The sequence below is a fragment of the Oncorhynchus nerka genome, unplaced genomic scaffold (genome assembly GCF_034236695.1).
Source record: "Oncorhynchus nerka isolate Pitt River unplaced genomic scaffold, Oner_Uvic_2.0 unplaced_scaffold_967, whole genome shotgun sequence".
Taxonomy (NCBI): domain Eukaryota; kingdom Metazoa; phylum Chordata; class Actinopteri; order Salmoniformes; family Salmonidae; genus Oncorhynchus; species Oncorhynchus nerka.
The window spans coordinates 164,948-184,852 of NW_027040349.1; the positions used below are offsets into that span (position 1 = coordinate 164,948).

The 19,905-nt window shown below is 38.4% G+C and overlaps 1 protein-coding gene across 1 annotated transcript; it reads left to right on the plus strand.

Annotated features, from left to right (window-relative positions):
- The first annotated feature begins 10,549 nt into the window (after positions 1 to 10,549).
- Positions 10,550 to 19,217, plus strand: LOC135570632 (gastrula zinc finger protein XlCGF26.1-like). The gene is made up of 2 exons (XM_065016579.1): positions 10,550 to 11,280; positions 17,010 to 19,217. The coding sequence occupies exons 1-2, from the start codon at positions 10,941 to 10,943 to the stop codon at positions 18,434 to 18,436; spliced, it is 1,767 nt and encodes a 588-aa protein (XP_064872651.1). The 5' UTR covers positions 10,550 to 10,940; the 3' UTR covers positions 18,437 to 19,217.
- The last annotated feature ends 688 nt before the right edge of the window (positions 19,218 to 19,905 follow it).

Below are 19,905 nucleotides of genomic sequence, written 5' to 3' on the forward strand. Positions count from 1 at the left end.
GGAGCTCTCTGATAATAGAATATGGAGCTCTCTGATAATAGAATATGGAGCTCTCTGATAATATAATATGGAGCTCTCTGATAATATAATATGGAGCTCTCTGATAATAGAATATGGAGCTCTCTGATAATAGAATATGGAGCTCTCTGGTAGTCATAATATAATATGGAGCTCTCTGATAATATAATATGGAGCTCTCTGATAATATAATATGGAGCTCTCTGATAATAGAATATGGAGCTCTCTGATCATAGAATATGGAGCTCTCTGATAATATAATATGGAGCTCTCTGATAATATAATATGGAGCTCTCTGATAATAGAATATGGAGCTCTCTGATAATAGAATATGGAGCTCTCTGATAATATAATATGGAGCTCTCTGATAGTCATAATAGAATATGGAGCTCTCTGATAATATAATATGGAGCTCTCTGGTAGTCATAATAGAATATGGAGCTCTCTGATAGTCATAATAGAATATGGAGCTCTCTGATAGTCATTATAGAATATGGAGCTCTCTGATAGTCATTATAGAATATGGAGCTCTCTGATAATATAATATGGAGCTCTCTGATAATATAATATGGAGCTCTCTGATAATAGAATATGGAGCTCTCTGATAATAGAATATGGAGCTCTCTGATAATAGAATATGGAGCTCTCTGATAATATAATATGGAGCTCTCTGATAATAGAATATGGAGCTCTCTGGTAATAGAATATGGAGCTCTCTGATAATATAATATGGAGCTCTCTGATAATAGAATATGGAGCTCTCTGGTAGTCATAATATAATATGGAGCTCTCTGATAATATAATATGGAGCTCTCTGATAATAGAATATGGAGCTCTCTGATAATAGAATATGGAGCTCTCTGATAATATAATATGGAGCTCTCTGATAATAGAATATGGAGCTCTCTGGTAGTCATAATAGAATATGGAGCTCTCTGGTAATATAATATGGAGCTCTCTGGTAGTCATAATAGAATATGGAGCTCTGGTAGTCATAATAGAATATGGAGCTCTCTGATAATAGAATATGGAGCTCTCTGATAATAGAATATGGAGCTCTCTGATAATAGAATATGGAGCTCTCTGATAATATAATATGGAGCTCTCTGATAATAGAATATGGAGCTCTCTGGTAATAGAATATGGAGCTCTGATAATATAATATGGAGCTCTCTGATAATAGAATATGGAGCTCTCTGGTAGTCATAATATAATATGGAGCTCTCTGATAATATAATATGGAGCTCTCTGATAATAGAATATGGAGCTCTCTGATAATATAATATGGAGCTCTCTGATAATAGAATATGGAGCTCTCTGGTAGTCATAATAGAATATGGAGCTCTGGTAGTCATAATAGAATATGGAGCTCTCTGGTAATATAATATGGAGCTCTCTGGTAGTCATAATAGAATATGGAGCTCTGGTAGTCATAATAGAATATGGAGCTCTCTGATAATAGAATATGGAGCTCTCTGATAATATAATATGGAGCTCTCTGGTAGTCATTATAGAATATGGAGCTCTCTGGTAGTCATAATAGAATATGGAGCTCTGGTAGTCATAATAGAATATGGTGCTCTCTGATAATAGAATATGGAGCTCTGGTAGTCATAATAGAATATGGAGCTCTCTGATAGTCATAATATAATATGGAGCTCTCTGATAATAGAATATGGAGCTCTCTGGTAGTCATAATAGAATATGGAGCTCTCTGATAGTCATTATAGAATATGGAGCTCTCTGATAATATAATATGGAGCTCTCTGATAGTCATAATAGAATATGGAGCTCTCTGATAGTCATTATAGAATATGGAGCTCTCTGATAGTCATAATAGAATATGGAGCTATCTGATAATATAATATGGAGCTCTCTGATAGTCATAATAGAATATGGAGCTCTCTGATAGTCATAATAGAATATGGAGCTCTCTGATAATATAATATGGAGCTCTCTGATAGTCATAATAGAATATGGAGCTCTCTGATAGTCATTATAGAATATGGAGCTCTCTGATAGTCATTATAGAATATGGAGCTCTCTGATAATATAATATGGAGCTCTCTGATAATATAATATGGAGCTCTCTGATAATAGAATATGGAGCTCTCTGATAGTCATAATAGAATATGGAGCTCTCTGGTAGTCATTATAGAATATGGAGCTCTCTGATAGTCATTATAGAATATGGAGCTCTCTGATAATAGAATATGGAGCTCTCTGATAATAGAATATGGAGCTCTCTGATAATATAATATGGAGCTCTCTGATAATATAATATGGAGCTCTCTGATAATAGAATATGGAGCTCTCTGATAATAGAATATGGAGCTCTCTGGTAGTCATAATATAATATGGAGCTCTCTGATAATATAATATGGAGCTCTCTGATAATATAATATGGAGCTCTCTGATAATAGAATATGGAGCTCTCTGATCATAGAATATGGAGCTCTCTGATAATAGAATATGGAGCTCTCTGATAATATAATATGGAGCTCTCTGATAATAGAATATGGAGCTCTCTGGTAATAGAATATGGAGCTCTCTGATAATATAATATGGAGCTCTCTGATAATAGAATATGGAGCTCTCTGGTAGTCATAATATAATATGGAGCTCTCTGATAATAGAATATGGAGCTCTCTGATAATAGAATATGGAGCTCTCTGATAATATAATATGGAGCTCTCTGATAATAGAATATGGAGCTCTCTGGTAGTCATAATAGAATATGGAGCTCTCTGGTAATATAATATGGAGCTCTCTGGTAGTCATAATAGAATATGGAGCTCTGGTAGTCATAATAGAATATGGAGCTCTCTGATAATAGAATATGGAGCTCTCTGATAATAGAATATGGAGCTCTCTGATAATATAATATGGAGCTCTCTGATAATATAATATGGAGCTCTCTGATAATATAATATGGAGCTCTCTGATAATAGAATATGGAGCTCTCTGATAATAGAATATGGAGCTCTCTGATAGTCATAATAGAATATGGAGCTCTCTGATAATATAATATGGAGCTCTCTGGTAGTCATAATAGAATATGGAGCTCTCTGATAGTCATAATAGAATATGGAGCTCTCTGATAGTCATTATAGAATATGGAGCTCTCTGATAGTCATTATAGAATATGGAGCTCTCTGATAATATAATATGGAGCTCTCTGATAATATAATATGGAGCTCTCTGATAATAGAATATGGAGCTCTCTGATAATAGAATATGGAGCTCTCTGATAATAGAATATGGAGCTCTCTGATAATAGAATATGGAGCTCTCTGATAATAGAATATGGAGCTCTCTGGTAATAGAATATGGAGCTCTCTGATAATATAATATGGAGCTCTCTGATAATAGAATATGGAGCTCTCTGGTAGTCATAATATAATATGGAGCTCTCTGATAATATAATATGGAGCTCTCTGATAATAGAATATGGAGCTCTCTGATAATAGAATATGGAGCTCTCTGATAATATAATATGGAGCTCTCTGATAATAGAATATGGAGCTCTCTGGTAGTCATAATAGAATATGGAGCTCTCTGGTAATATAATATGGAGCTCTCTGGTAGTCATAATAGAATATGGAGCTCTGGTAGTCATAATAGAATATGGAGCTCTCTGATAATAGAATATGGAGCTCTCTGATAATAGAATATGGAGCTCTCTGATAATAGAATATGGAGCTCTCTGATAATATAATATGGAGCTCTCTGATAATAGAATATGGAGCTCTCTGGTAATAGAATATGGAGCTCTCTGATAATATAATATGGAGCTCTCTGATAATAGAATATGGAGCTCTCTGGTAGTCATAATATAATATGGAGCTCTCTGATAATATAATATGGAGCTCTTTGATAATATAATATGGAGCTCTCTGATAATAGAATATGGAGCTCTCTGATAATATAATATGGAGCTCTCTGATAATAGAATATGGAGCTCTCTGGTAGTCATAATAGAATATGGAGCTCTGGTAGTCATAATAGAATATGGAGCTCTCTGGTAATATAATATGGAGCTCTCTGGTAGTCATAATAGAATATGGAGCTCTGGTAGTCATAATAGAATATGGAGCTCTCTGATAATAGAGTATGGAGCTCTCTGATAATATAATATGGAGCTCTCTGGTAGTCATTATAGAATATGGAGCTCTCTGGTAGTCATAATAGAATATGGAGCTCTGGTAGTCATAATAGAATATGGAGCTCTCTGATAATATAATATGGAGCTCTCTGGTAGTCATTATAGAATATGGAGCTCTCTGGTAGTCATAATAGAATATGGAGCTCTGGTAGTCATAATAGAATATGGAGCTCTCTGATAGTCATAATATAATATGGAGCTCTCTGATAATAGAATATGGAGCTCTCTGGTAGTCATAATAGAATATGGAGCTCTCTGATAGTCATTATAGAATATGGAGCTCTCTGATAATATAATATGGAGCTCTCTGATAGTCATAATAGAATATGGAGCTCTCTGATAGTCATTATAGAATATGGAGCTCTCTGATAGTCATAATAGAATATGGAGCTATCTGATAATATAATATGGAGCTCTCTGATAGTCATAATAGAATATGGAGCTCTCTGATAGTCATAATAGAATATGGAGCTCTCTGATAATATAATATGGAGCTCTCTGATAGTCATAATAGAATATGGAGCTCTCTGATAGTCATTATAGAATATGGAGCTCTCTGATAGTCATTATAGAATATGGAGCTCTCTGATAATATAATATGGAGCTCTCTGATAATATAATATGGAGCTCTCTGATAATAGAATATGGAGCTCTCTGATAATAGAATATGGAGCTCTCTGATAGTCATAATAGAATATGGAGCTCTCTGGTAGTCATTATAGAATATGGAGCTCTCTGATAGTCATTATAGAATATGGAGCTCTCTGATAATAGAATATGGAGCTCTCTGATAATAGAATATGGAGCTCTCTGATAATATAATATGGAGCTCTCTGATAATATAATATGGAGCTCTCTGATAATAGAATATGGAGCTCTCTGATAATAGAATATGGAGCTCTCTGGTAGTCATAATATAATATGGAGCTCTCTGATAATATAATATGGAGCTCTCTGATAATATAATATGGAGCTCTCTGATAATATAATATGGAGCTCTCTGATAATAGAATATGGAGCTCTCTGATAATAGAATATGGAGCTCTCTGATAATATAATATGGAGCTCTCTGATAGTCATAATATAATATGGAGCTCTCTGATAATATAATATGGAGCTCTCTGGTAGTCATAATAGAATATGGAGCTCTCTGATAGTCATAATAGAATATGGAGCTCTCTGATAGTCATTATAGAATATGGAGCTCTCTGATAGTCATTATAGAATATGGAGCTCTCTGATAATATAATATGGAGCTCTCTGATAATATAATATGGAGCTCTCTGATAATAGAATATGGAGCTCTCTGATAATAGAATATGGAGCTCTCTGATAATAGAATATGGAGCTCTCTGATAATATAATATGGAGCTCTCTGATAATAGAATATGGAGCTCTCTGGTAATAGAATATGGAGCTCTCTGATAATATAATATGGAGCTCTCTGATAATAGAATATGGAGCTCTCTGATAATATAATATGGAGCTCTCTGATAATATAATATGGAGCTCTCTGATAATATAATATGGAGCTCTCTGATAATAGAATATGGAGCTCTCTGATAATAGAATATGGAGCTCTCTGATAATATAATATGGAGCTCTCTGATAGTCATAATATAATATGGAGCTCTCTGATAATATAATATGGAGCTCTCTGGTAGTCATAATAGAATATGGAGCTCTCTGATAGTCATAATAGAATATGGAGCTCTCTGATAGTCATTATAGAATATGGAGCTCTCTGATAGTCATTATAGAATATGGAGCTCTCTGATAATATAATATGGAGCTCTCTGATAATATAATATGGAGCTCTCTGATAATAGAATATGGAGCTCTCTGATAATAGAATATGGAGCTCTCTGATAATAGAATATGGAGCTCTCTGATAATATAATATGGAGCTCTCTGATAATAGAATATGGAGCTCTCTGGTAATAGAATATGGAGCTCTCTGATAATATAATATGGAGCTCTCTGATAATAGAATATGGAGCTCTCTGGTAGTCATAATATAATATGGAGCTCTCTGATAGTCATAATAGAATATGGAGCTCTCTGATAGTCATTATAGAATATGGAGCTCTCTGATAGTCATTATAGAATATGGAGCTCTCTGATAATATAATATGGAGCTCTCTGATAATATAATATGGAGCTCTCTGATAATATAATATGGAGCTCTCTGATAATAGAATATGGAGCTCTCTGATAATAGAATATGGAGCTCTCTGATAATAGAATATGGAGCTCTCTGATAATATAATATGGAGCTCTCTGGTAATAGAATATGGAGCTCTCTGATAATATAATATGGAGCTCTCTGATAATAGAATATGGAGCTCTCTGGTAGTCATAATATAATATGGAGCTCTCTGATAATATAATATGGAGCTCTCTGATAATAGAATATGGAGCTCTCTGATAATAGAATATGGAGCTCTCTGATAATATAATATGGAGCTCTCTGATAATAGAATATGGAGCTCTCTGGTAGTCATAATAGAATATGGAGCTCTCTGGTAATATAATATGGAGCTCTCTGGTAGTCATAATAGAATATGGAGCTCTGGTAGTCATAATAGAATATGGAGCTCTCTGATAATAGAATATGGAGCTCTCTGATAATAGAATATGGAGCTCTCTGATAATAGAATATGGAGCTCTCTGATAATATAATATGGAGCTCTCTGATAATAGAATATGGAGCTCTCTGGTAATAGAATATGGAGCTCTCTGATAATATAATATGGAGCTCTCTGATAATAGAATATGGAGCTCTCTGGTAGTCATAATATAATATGGAGCTCTCTGGTAATATAATATGGAGCTCTCTGATAATATAATATGGAGCTCTCTGATAATAGAATATGGAGCTCTCTGGTAGTCATAATATAATATGGAGCTCTCTGGTAATATAATATGGAGCTCTCTGATAATATAATATGGAGCTCTCTGATAATAGAATATGGAGCTCTCTGATAATAGAATATGGAGCTCTCTGATAATAGAATATGGAGCTCTCTGATAATAGAATATGGAGCTCTCTGGTAGTCATAATAGAATATGGAGCTCTGGTAGTCATAATAGAATATGGAGCTCTCTGGTAATATAATATGGAGCTCTCTGGTAGTCATAATAGAATATGGAGCTCTGGTAGTCATAATAGAATATGGAGCTCTCTGATAATAGAATATGGAGCTCTCTGATAATATAATATGGAGCTCTCTGGTAGTCATTATAGAATATGGAGCTCTCTGGTAGTCATAATAGAATATGGAGCTCTGGTAGTCATAATAGAATATGGAGCTCTCTGATAATAGAATATGGATCTCTGGTAGTCATAATAGAATATGGAGCTCTCTGATAGTCATAATATAATATGGAGCTCTCTGATAATAGAATATGGAGCTCTCTGGTAGTCATAATAGAATATGGAGCTCTCTGATAATAGAATATGGAGCTCTGGTAGTCATAATAGAATATGGAGCTCTCTGATAGTCATAATATAATATGGAGCTCTCTGATAATAGAATATGGAGCTCTCTGATAATAGAATATGGAGCTCTCTGATAATATAATATGGAGCTCTCTGATAATATAATATGGAGCTCTCTGATAGTCATAATAGAATATGGAGCTCTCTGATAATAGAATATGGAGCTCTCTGATAATATAATATGAAGCTATCTGATAATATAATATGGAGCTCTCTGGTAGTCATTATAGAATATGGAGCTCTCTGATAGTCATAATATAATATGGAGCTCTCTGATAGTCATAATAGAATATGGAGCTCTCTGATAATATAATATGGAGCTCTCTGGTAGTCATAATAGAATATGGAGCTCTCTGATAATATAATATGGAGCTCTCTGGTAATATAATATGGAGCTCTCTGGTAGTCATTATAGAATATGGAGCTCTCTGGTAGTCATAATAGAATATGGAGCTCTGGTAGTCATAATATAATATGGAGCTCTCTGATAATATAATATGGAGCTCTCTGATAATAGAATATGGAGCTCTCTGATAATAGAATATGGAGCTCTCTGATAATAGAATATGGAGCTCTCTGATAATATAATATGGAGCTCTCTGATAATATAATATGGAGCTCTCTGATAATCGAATATGGAGCTCTCTGGTAATATAATATGGAGCTCTCTGGTAGTCATTATAGAATATGGAGCTCTCTGGTAGTCATTATAGAATATGGAGCTCTCTGATAATAGAATATGGAGCTCTCTGGTAATAGAATATGGAGCTCTCTGATAGTCATAATAGAATATGGAGCTCTCTGATAATAGAATATGGAGCTCTCTGATAATAGAATATGGAGCTCTCTGATAATAGAATATGGAGCTCTCTGGTAATAGAATATGGAGCTCTCTGGTAGTCATTATAGAATATGGAGCTCTCTGGTAGTCATTATAGAATATGGAGCTCTCTGATAATAGAATATGGAGCTCTCTGGTAATAGAATATGGAGCTCTCTGATAGTCATAATAGAATATGGAGCTCTCTGATAATAGAATATGGAGCTCTCTGATAATAGAATATGGAGCTCTCTGGTAGTCATAATAGAATATGGAGCTCTCTGGTAATAGAATATGGAGCTCTCTGATAGTCATAATAGAATATGGAGCTCTCTGATAGTCATAATAGAATATGGAGCTCTCTGATAGTCATAATAGAATATGGAGCTCTCTGATAATATAATATGGAGCTCTCTGATAATAGAATATGGAGCTCTCTGGTAATATAATATGGAGCTCTCTGGTAGTCATAATAGAATATGGAGCTCTCTGATAGTCATAATATAATATGGAGCTCTCTGATAGTCATACTAGACTATGGAGCTCTGATAGTCATAATAGAATTTGGAGCTCTCTGATAGTCATAATAGAATATGGAGCTCTCTGATAGTCATAATAGAATATGGGGCTCTCTGATAGTCATACTAGACTATGGAGCTCTGATAGTCATAATAGAATTTGGAGCTCTCTGATAGTCATAATAGAATATGGAGCTCTCTGATAGTCATAATAGAATTTGGAGCTCTCTGGTAGTCATACTAGACTATGGAGCTCTGATAGTCATAATAGAATTTGGAGCTCTCTGATAGTCATAATAGAATATGGAGCTCTCTGATAGTCATAATAGAATATGGGGCTCTCTGATAGTCATACTAGACTATGGAGCTCTGATAGTCATAATAGAATTTGGAGCTCTCTGGTAGTCATAATAGAATATGGAGCTCTCTGATAGTCATAATAGAATTTGGAGCTCTCTGATAGTCATAATAGAATATGGAGCTCTCTGATAGTCATAATAGACTATGGAGCTCTGATAGTCATAATAGAATATGAGGCTCTCTGATAGTCATAATAGAATATGGAGCTCTCTGGTAATAGAATATGGAGCTCTCTGGTAGTCATAATAGAATATGGAGCTCTCTGATAGTCATAATAGAATATGGAGCTCTCTGATAGTCATAATAGAATATGGAGCTCTCTGGTAGTCATAATATAATATGGAGCTCTCTGATAGTCATAATAGAATATGGAGCTCTCTGGTAGTCATAATAGAATATGGAGCTCTCTGGTAGTCATAATAGAATATGGAGCTCTCTGATAGTCATAATAGAATATGGAGCTCTCTGATAGTCATAATAGACTATGGAGCTCTGATAGTCATAATAGAATATGGAGCTCTCTGATAGTCATAATATAATATGGAGCTCTCTGGTAATAGAATATTGAGCTCTCTGATAGTCATAATAGAATATGGAGCTCTCTGATAGTCATAATAGAATATGGAGCTCTCTGGTAGTCATAATATAATATGGAGCTCTCTGGTAGTCATAATATAATATGGAGCTCTGATAGTCATAATAGAATATGGAACTCTCTGATAGTCATAATAGAATATGGAGCTCTCTGATAGTCATAATAGAATATGGAGCTCTCTGATAGTCATAATAGAATATGAAGCTCTCTGATAGTCATAATAGAATATGGAGCTCTCTGATAGTCATAATAGATATGGAGCTCTCTGATAATAGAATATGGAGCTCTCTGATAGTCATAATAGAATATGAAGCTCTCTGATAATAGAATATGGAGCTCTCTGATAGTCATAATAGAATATGGAGCTCTCTGGTAGTCATAATAGAATATGGATCTCTCTGATAGTCATAATAGATATGGAGCTCTCTGGTAGTCATAATAGAATATGAACCTCTCTGATGGTCAAAATAGAGCTCTGATAGTCATAATAGAGTCACTTTGTGACATCGGCTGATTTAAAAAGGGCTTTATAAATCAATTTGATTGATATAAAGTTTGTTTGAAATTCGTACTAAAAATGCATAACTAATCAATCAACACGTTATTTTCTTTGTAAAAGTGTTAATATAATATTATTTAATAGACAAAAAATAAACATTCCCTCAACTGCGTTTCCTCCCTCCAGACAGCAGATGGCGATATGTGTCTTTCAGGCGATGTTTCTACTGTGACGTATAATCTAGTGGACGGAACGCTTCTTCAACAACTGCAGCCACCTCGGTAGCTCGCTAGACAACAAAGTCGGAACATTCAAGATCTTTGGGACAATTTCGTGGTTTATTTGCCACTATGTTTTACACGTACTTTTGTGGAAACAACTAGCTACCCCCATTTAATTTCATATTGACGTTGTTGTCAGTCGGCTGGTTTAGTTAGCACTAGTTTAGCTAACATCCCCGACCATGAGTTTACTCAAATACTCTCTTCCTGCTGAAGAAGAGGTCTGCTGGACGGAGAAAGATGCTCCCGTGAAAGAGGAGGAGGAAGATGAGGCTGTTACAATACAAAAACAAGTAGAGGGTGAGGCTGTTACCGTGAAGGAAGTAGTTAAGGGCGAGGCTGTTACGACGAAAGAAGAGGAAGGCGCGTTCAAAGTGAAAGAGGAGGAAGACGAGGAGTTTACTGTCACAGTGAAAGAAGAGGATTACGATTTTGGAGTGGAGGAGGAAAATAAGGAGATTACTGTCACATTGGAGGAGGAAGAAGCAGAAGAAGAGAAGACTGGAGATCTGATTAACTCCAGTAAGTAATATCTTAAACAGGGACACAAACTCTGCAGTTGTTGAACTAATGTGTGATTTCTAAAAGGACACTACACTTGGTTATGTTTTTCTGTATCGTATGAATAGTTAAAGACGTCCTCAGGTGACTTTAAAAAAAACTTTTACTGTTGAAAAGCGATATATAAATACACTAAAGAACAACATAGTGTGTGTTTTTTTAAAGACACAACTGCAAATTTCAAGGAGTTTGATTGGAAGACACCAGATAGAACTCCAGGCAGATTTCAAGGAGTTTGATTGGAAGACACCAGATAGAATTCCAGGCAGATTTCAAGGAGTTTGATTGGAAGACACCAGATAGAACTCCAGGCAGATTTCAAGGAGTTTGATTGGAAGACACCAGATAGAATTCCAGGCAGATTTCAAGGAGTTTGATTGGAAGACACCAGATAGAACTCCAGGCAGATTTCAATGAGTTTGATTGGAAGACACCAGATAGAATTCCAGGCAGCGTTCTGCTTATTCTCCCGACAGATTTCAGCCGGCGACTGACTCATGTGAACAACAATCAAGAAGCGTGTGTTACAACCTGGCCTCAGAAGGGGAAGGGTTTTAGCTCACATGCTAAGTCGTTGCAAACTAGCTAAAAAAAAGAGTAGTACGTAGTTCAAAAGTAGCTAATTAGCTAAAAATGCTAAAGTTATCCGTGTTGAGATTCGAACTCGCAACCTTTGCTAGAGGTTCGTGTTATACGCTCACTCACCCACACCAGTCAACCACCACACCTTCATTTTTGCCTTAAATAACCATCTGTCTTATGTAACTAAACAAACTAATTTCAGTGTCCTGGATGTAAATGTACTATGTTGTGTCTAGTCTGAGACGAGCCGTGTGTGTTTTAGAAAGTCAATCATTACTTGCGATACGGCTTTTTGAAACCGCGTGAAAGAATTCTTCAACTTAAAAATATACTTACTGTAGCAGTTACAGACCCATACAGCTATGGAGCCTCCATCCCACTGAACTACACTGTAGTAGTTACAGACCCATACAGCTATGGAGCCTCCATCCTACTGAACTACACTGTAGTAGTTACAGATCCATACAGCTATGGAGCCTCCATCCTACTAAACTACACTGTAGCAGTTACAGACCCATACAGCTATGGAGCCTCCATCCTACTAAACTACACTGTAGCAGTTACAGACCCATACAGCTATGGAGCCCCCATCCTACTAAACTACACTGTAGCAGTTACAGACCCATACAGCTATGGAGCCTCCATCCTACTAAACTACACTGTAGCAGTTACAGACCCATACAGCTATGGAGCCCCCATCCTACTCAACTACACTGTATCAGTTACAGACCCATACAGCCTCCATCCTACTAAACTACACTGTAGCAGTTACAGATCCATACAGCTATGGAGCCTCCATCCTACTAAACTACACTGTAGTAGTTACAGATCCATACAGCCTCCATCCTACTAAACTACACTGTAGCAGTTACAGATCCATACAGCTATGGAGCCTCCATCCTACTAAACTACACTGTAGTAGTTACAGATCCATACAGCCTCCATCCTACTAAACTACACTGTAGTAGTTACAGATCCATACAGCCTCCATCCTACTAAACTACACTGTAGTAGTTACAGATCCATACAGCCTCCATCCTACTAAACTACACTGTAGTAGTTACAGATCCATACAGCCTCCATCCTACTAAACTACACTGTAGCAGTTACAGATCCATACAGCTATGGAGCCTCCATCCTACTAAACTACACATCAATACATCCAGTCACCACATCCAGTCACTGCAACATCACTACGACCAGTCACTACATCATCACTACATCCAGTCACTACAACATCACTACAACATCACTACATCCAGACACTACAACATCACTACATCCAGTCACTACATCCAGACACTACAACATCACTACATCCAGTCACTACAACGTCACTACATCCAGTCACTACAACATCACTACATCCAGTCACTACATCCAGTCACTGCAACATCACTACATCCAGTCACTGCAACATCACTACATCCAGTCACTGCAACATCACTACATCCAGTCACTGCAACATCACTACATCCAGTCACTGCAACATCACTACATCCAGTCACTGCAACATCACTACATCCAGTCACTGCAACATCACTACATCCAGTCACTGCAACATCACTACATCCAGTCACTGCAACATCACTACATCCAGTCACTACAACATCACTACATCCAGTCACTACAACATCACTACATCCAGTCACTACAACATCACCACATCCAGTCACTGCAACATCACTACATCCAGTCACTACAACATCACTACATCCAGTCACTACAATATCACTACTTCCAGTCGTAATGATGTTGTAGTGACTGGATGAAGTGATGTTGTAGTGACTGGATGTAGTGATGTTGTAGTGACTGGATGTAGTGATGTTGTCGTGACTGGTTGTAGTGACTGGTTGTAGTGACTGGTCGTAGTGAAGTTGTAGTGACTGGTTGTAGTGACTGGTCACAGTGATGTTGTAGTGACTGGTCACAGTGATGTTGTAGTGACTGGTCGTAGTGATGTTGTAGTGATGTTGTAGTGACTGGTCGTAGTGACGTTGTCGTGACTGGTCGTAGTGATGTTGTCGTGACTGGTCGTAGTGATGTTGTCGTGACTGGTCGTAGTGATGTTGTCGTGACTGGTTGTAGTGACTGGTCGTAGTGATGTTGTAGTGACTGGTCGTAGTGATGTTGTCGTGACTGGTCGTAGTGATGTTGTCGTGACTGGTCGTAGTGATGTTGTAGTGACTGGTCGTAGTGATGTTGTAGTGACTGGTCGTAGTGATGTTGTAGTGACTGGTAGTTGTGATGTTGTAGTGACTGGTCGTAGTGATGTTGTAGTGACTGGTAGTTGTGATGTTGTAGTGACTGGTCGTAGTGATGTTGTAGTGACTGGTCGTAGTGATGTTGTAGTGACTGGTTGTAGTGATGTTGTAGTGATGTTGTAGTGACTGGATGTAGTGATGTTGTCGTGACTGGTTGTAGTGACTGGTTGTAGTGACTGGTCGTAGTGAAGTTGTAGTGACTGGTTGTAGTGACTGGTCACAGTGATGTTGTAGTGACTGGTCGTAGTGATGTTGTAGTGATGTTGTAGTGACTGGTCGTAGTGACTGGTCGTAGTGATGTTGTCGTGACTGGTCGTAGTGATGTTGTCGTGACTGGTCGTAGTGATGTTGTCGTGACTGGTCGTAGTGATGTTGTCGTGACTGGTCGTAGTGATGTTGTAGTGACTGGTCGTAGTGATGTTGTAGTGACTGGTCGTAGTGATGTTGTCGTGACTGGTCGTAGTGATGTTGTCGTGACTGGTCGTAGTGATGTTGTAGTGACTGGTCGTAGTGATGTTGTAGTGACTGGTAGTTGTGATGTTGTAGTGACTGGTCGTAGTGATGTTGTAGTGACTGGTAGTTGTGATGTTGTAGTGACTGGTCGTAGTGATGTTGTAGTGACTGGTTGTAGTGATGTTGTAGTGATGTTGTAGTGACTGGTTTTAGTGATGTTGTAGTGACTGGTTGTAGTGACTGGTCGTAGTGATGTTGTAGTGACTGGTCGTAGTGATGTCGTAGTGATGTTGTAGTGACTGGTCGTAGTGATGTTGTAGTGACTGGTCGTAGTGATGTTGTAGTGACTGGTCGTAGTGATGTTGTAGTGATGTTGTAGTGACTGGTAGTTGTGATGTTGTCGTGACTGGTTGTAGTGACTGGTTGTAGTGACTGGTCGTAGTGAAGTTGTAGTGACTGGTTGTAGTGACTGGTCACAGTGATGTTGTAGTGACTGGTCGTAGTGATGTTGTAGTGATGTTGTAGTGACTGGTCGTAGTGACTGGTCGTAGTGATGTTGTAGTGACTGGTCGTAGTGATGTTGTCGTGACTGGTCGTAGTGATGTTGTCGTGACTGGTCGTAGTGATGTTGTCGTGACTGGTCGTAGTGATGTTGTCGTGACTGGTCGTAGTGATGTTGTAGTGACTGGTCGTAGTGATGTTGTAGTGACTGGTAGTTGTGATGTTGTAGTGACTGGTCGTAGTGATGTTGTAGTGACTGGTAGTTGTGATGTTGTAGTGACTGGTCGTAGTGATGTTGTAGTGACTGGTTGTAGTGATGTTGTAGTGATGTTGTAGTGACTGGATGTAGTGATGTTGTCGTGACTGGTTGTAGTGACTGGTTGTAGTGACTGGTCGTAGTGAAGTTGTAGTGACTGGTTGTAGTGACTGGTCACAGTGATGTTGTAGTGACTGGTCGTAGTGATGTTGTAGTGATGTTGTAGTGACTGGTCGTAGTGACTGGTCGTAGTGATGTTGTCGTGACTGGTCGTAGTGATGTTGTCGTGACTGGTCGTAGTGATGTTGTCGTGACTGGTCGTAGTGATGTTGTAGTGACTGGTCGTAGTGATGTTGTAGTGACTGGTCGTAGTGATGTTGTCGTGACTGGTCGTAGTGATGTTGTCGTGACTGGTCGTAGTGATGTTGTAGTGACTGGTCGTAGTGATGTTGTAGTGACTGGTAGTTGTGATGTTGTAGTGACTGGTCGTAGTGATGTTGTAGTGACTGGTAGTTGTGATGTTGTAGTGACTGGTCGTAGTGATGTTGTAGTGATGTTGTAGTGATGTTGTAGTGACTGGTTTTAGTGATGTTGTAGTGACTGGTTGTAGTGACTGGTCGTAGTGATGTTGTAGTGACTGGTCGTAGTGATGTCGTAGTGATGTTGTAGTGACTGGTCGTAGTGATGTTGTAGTGACTGGTCGTAGTGATGTTGTAGTGACTGGTCGTAGTGATGTTGTAGTGACTGGTAGTTGTGATGTTGTAGTGACAGGTCGTAGTGATGTTGTAGTGACTGGTAGTTGTGATGTTGTAGTGATGTTGTAGTGACTGGTTTTAGTGATGTTGTAGTGACTGGTTGTAGTGACTGGTCGTAGTGATGTTGTAGTGACTGGTCGTAGTGATGTTGTACTGACTGGTCGTAGTGATGTCGTAGTGATGTTGTAGTGACTGGTCGTAGTGATGTTGTAGTGACTGGTCGTAGTGTTGTTGTAGTGACTGGTCGTAGTGTTGTTGTAGTGACTGGGTAAATTGATGTTGAAGTGATGTTGTAGTGACTGGTCGTAGTGATGTTGTAGTGACTGGTCGTAGTGATGTTGTAGTGATGTTGTAGTGACTGGTCGTAGTGACTGGGTGTAGAGATGTTGTAGTGACTGGATGTAGTGATGTAGTGACTGGTCGTAGTGATGTTGTCGTGACTGGATGAATTGATGTTGAAGTGATGTTGTAGTGACTGGATGAATTGATGTTGTAGTGATGTTGTAGTGACTGGTCGTTGTGATGTTGTAGTGACTGGTCGTAGTGATGTTGTCGTGACTGGTCGTAGTGATGTTGTAGTGACTGGATGAGTTGATGTTGAAGTGATGTTGTAGTGACTGGTCGTAGTGATGTCGTAGTGACTGGATGTAGTGATGTAGTGACTGGTGGTAAAGAATAATAATTCAAATGGAACTTTGAACAGGTATTACCTGGGATTATCTAACGGCTATCAACCAATCAGCATCCAGAATCCATATTTACCATTTTCTAATGAGGGATCTAGTCTGGATTAAACCTCATAGGAAGACCGTTCAATCATTTGGAGGTTTTATTCATGCCTCTCTGTTTAACAAAATAATCTGTTTTTATATTTGGCAGGAGAGAAACCAGACTCTCACTCTGACAGTGGGAAGAGTCCTTCAGAGAATCCAGACCCAGAGATTCCCAAACCAGCGACAGGACACAACTGCTCCCAGTGTGGAAAGAGTTTAAAGTGGTTATGTAAGCTCAAAGAGCATGAGAGAACACACACAGGAGAAAAGCTCTTCCAATGCACCCATTGTGAAAAGAGATTTAACCAGTCATCACATCTGAAAGAGCATGAGAGAATACACACAGGAGAGAAGCCTTTCCAATGCTCCCAGTGTGGAACGAAATTTACACTGTTAAGGCACCTGAAAGAGCATGAGAGGATACACACAGGAGAGAAACCTTTCCAATGCTCCCAGTGTGGAAAGGGTTTTACACGGTTAGGGAACCTGAAAGAACATGAAATAATACACACAGGAGAGAGGCCTTACCATTGCTCCCAATGTGGGAAGAGTTTTACCCGAGTAGGGCACCTAAAAATACATGAGAGAATACATTCTGGACTGAAGCCTTATATCTGTTCCCAGTGTGGAAGGAATTTTAGGTGGTTAGAGAACCTGAAGCGGCATGAAAGGACACACACAGGGGAGAAGCCTTACCATTGCTCTTACTGTGGAAAGGATTTTACCACATTTGGGAATGTAAAAGAGCATGAGATGAAACACACAGGAGAAAAACCTTTCCAATGTTCCAAGTGTGGAAAAAGTTTTACACATTTAGGAAGCCTGAATAGGCATGAAGCAATACACGCAGGAGAAAAACCCTACCACTGCTCTCAGTGTGGAAAGAGTTTTCCCCTGTTAGGGTATCTGAAAAAACATGAGAAAATACACAACGGAGAGAAGCCTTACCAGTGTCCCCACTGTGGGAAGAGTTTTACCCGGATAGGGAGCCTTAAAGAGCATGAGAGGATACATACAGGAGAAAAGCCTTTCCTATGTTGCCAGTGTGGAATGAGTTTTACCCATTTAGTGAGCCTGAAAAATCATGAAGGAACACACACAGGAGTGGAGAAGACCTACCACTGCTCTCAGTGTGGAAAGAGTTTTACCAACTTAGGGAACCTGAACAAACATAAGAGAATACACTCTGGAGAGAAGCCTTACCCCTGTTCACATTGTGGAAATAATTTTAGATGGTTAGGAGACCTGAAGGAGCATGAGAAGACACACACAGGGGAGAAACCTTACCACTGCTCCTTGTGCGGAAAGGATTTTGCCAAGTTAGGGAACCTAAAAGAGCATAAGAAGAAACACACAGGAGAAAAGCCTTACCAATGCTCCCTGTGTGGAAAGACTTTTACCCAGTTAGGGGGCCTGAAATATCATGAGGGGACACACACAGAAAAAAAGACCTACCACTGCTCTCAGTGTCAAAAGACATTTACCCGATTAGGGAACCTGAAAAAGCATGAGAGAATACACACACTCAGGTGAGGATAAGACCGTCCACTGCTCCCAGTGTGGAAAGAGTTTAGGTCAGTTAGGGAACCTGAAAGAGCAGGAAAAACACATACAGCAGAGAAGCCTTACTACTGCTCTAATTACGGAAAGACATTTTCCCGGTCTGAGGACCTGAAATCACATGACAGAATAGAGGCTGTGTTCTGAAATGTGTTTTGTTCATATGAAATCATATTGTTGCAGCTTTCCCAGGATGGCCGTGCACCAGAAATACCTGTAGAGACGCATGAGATTGAACTTCACGTCACTTTTTACTTTGCCCCGTTAACACTATAAACGTTTCCCACTACTGAAACGGGGAATTATTATTATTATTATTATTATTATATTACTGTGGGAATTGTGATTGAATCAACCTCATATCAGCCCCCTTTCAAAAAAACAAAATGAACTATTCAAGACTGTCTGTGATTTTATTGTTTAGGTAGAGCATCGGAGGATGATTCTAATTGCACTGAAAAGTCAGGTGGAGCAGTGAGTGGATGTGCTTGTTTTGAAAATCAAACCGTGTAGCCGCGTGTACACAGTTGTTTATTTTCTTTGCTAGTTATTAGCCCAGTTGTAGCTCATTTCTGGTCAGCAATGGGGAGTGATGGCTTCCTACGGGTACATACAAAGGAGGAGAAGACAAAACCACTGCTCTCATTGTGGAAAGACATTTTCCCAGTTAGAGGACCTGAAATCACATGAGAGAATAGAGAGGCTGTGTTCTGACTTGTTTTTTAATTTAAATTTTAATAAACTTGCAAAAATGTATAAAAAACAGTTTTTGCTTTGTCATTATGGGGTATTGTGTATAGATTGAGTAACAAAAACATGGATTTAATACATTTTAGAATAAGGCTGTAATGTAACAAAATGTGGGAAATATCAAGGGGTCTGAATACTTTCCGAAGGCCCTGTATGTCATGACTGCCCTCACGAAAAACAGATTGTAGTCAGGGTGCAATATAACTACAGTATGCTACAAATGAGTTCATTTTACTGCAGTTATTCTGCATCTGAAATACCACAGTCACCCTACTTTTACTGCAGTTATTCTCTATCCGAAATACCACAGTCACCCCACTTTTACCGCAGTTATTCTCTATCTGAAATACCACAGTCACCCCACTTTTACTGCAGATATTCTCTATCTGAAATACCACAGTCACCCTACTTTTACTGCAGTTATTCTCTATCCGAAATACCACAGTCACACCACTTTTACTGCAGTTATTCTCTATCTGAAATACCACAGTCACCCTACTTTTACTGCAGTTATTCTCTATCCGAAATACCACAGTCACCCCATTTTTACTGCAGTTATTCTCTATCTGAAATACCACAGTCACCCCACTTTTACTGCAGTTATTCTGCATCAGAAATACCAGTCACCCCACTTTTACTGCAGTTATTCTCTATCTGAAATACCACAGTCACCCCACTTTTACTGCAGTTAT

Excerpts from the sequence above, each read along its gene's own strand:
- LOC135570632 (XM_065016579.1), top strand. The coding sequence starts at position 10,941 with ATGAGTTTACTCAAATACTCTCTTCCTGCTGAAGAAGAGGTCTGCTGG. Across the intron at positions 11,281-17,009 it reads TGGAGATCTGATTAACTCCA|GAGAGAAACCAGACTCTCAC; the intron begins GTAAGTAATATC and ends TATATTTGGCAG.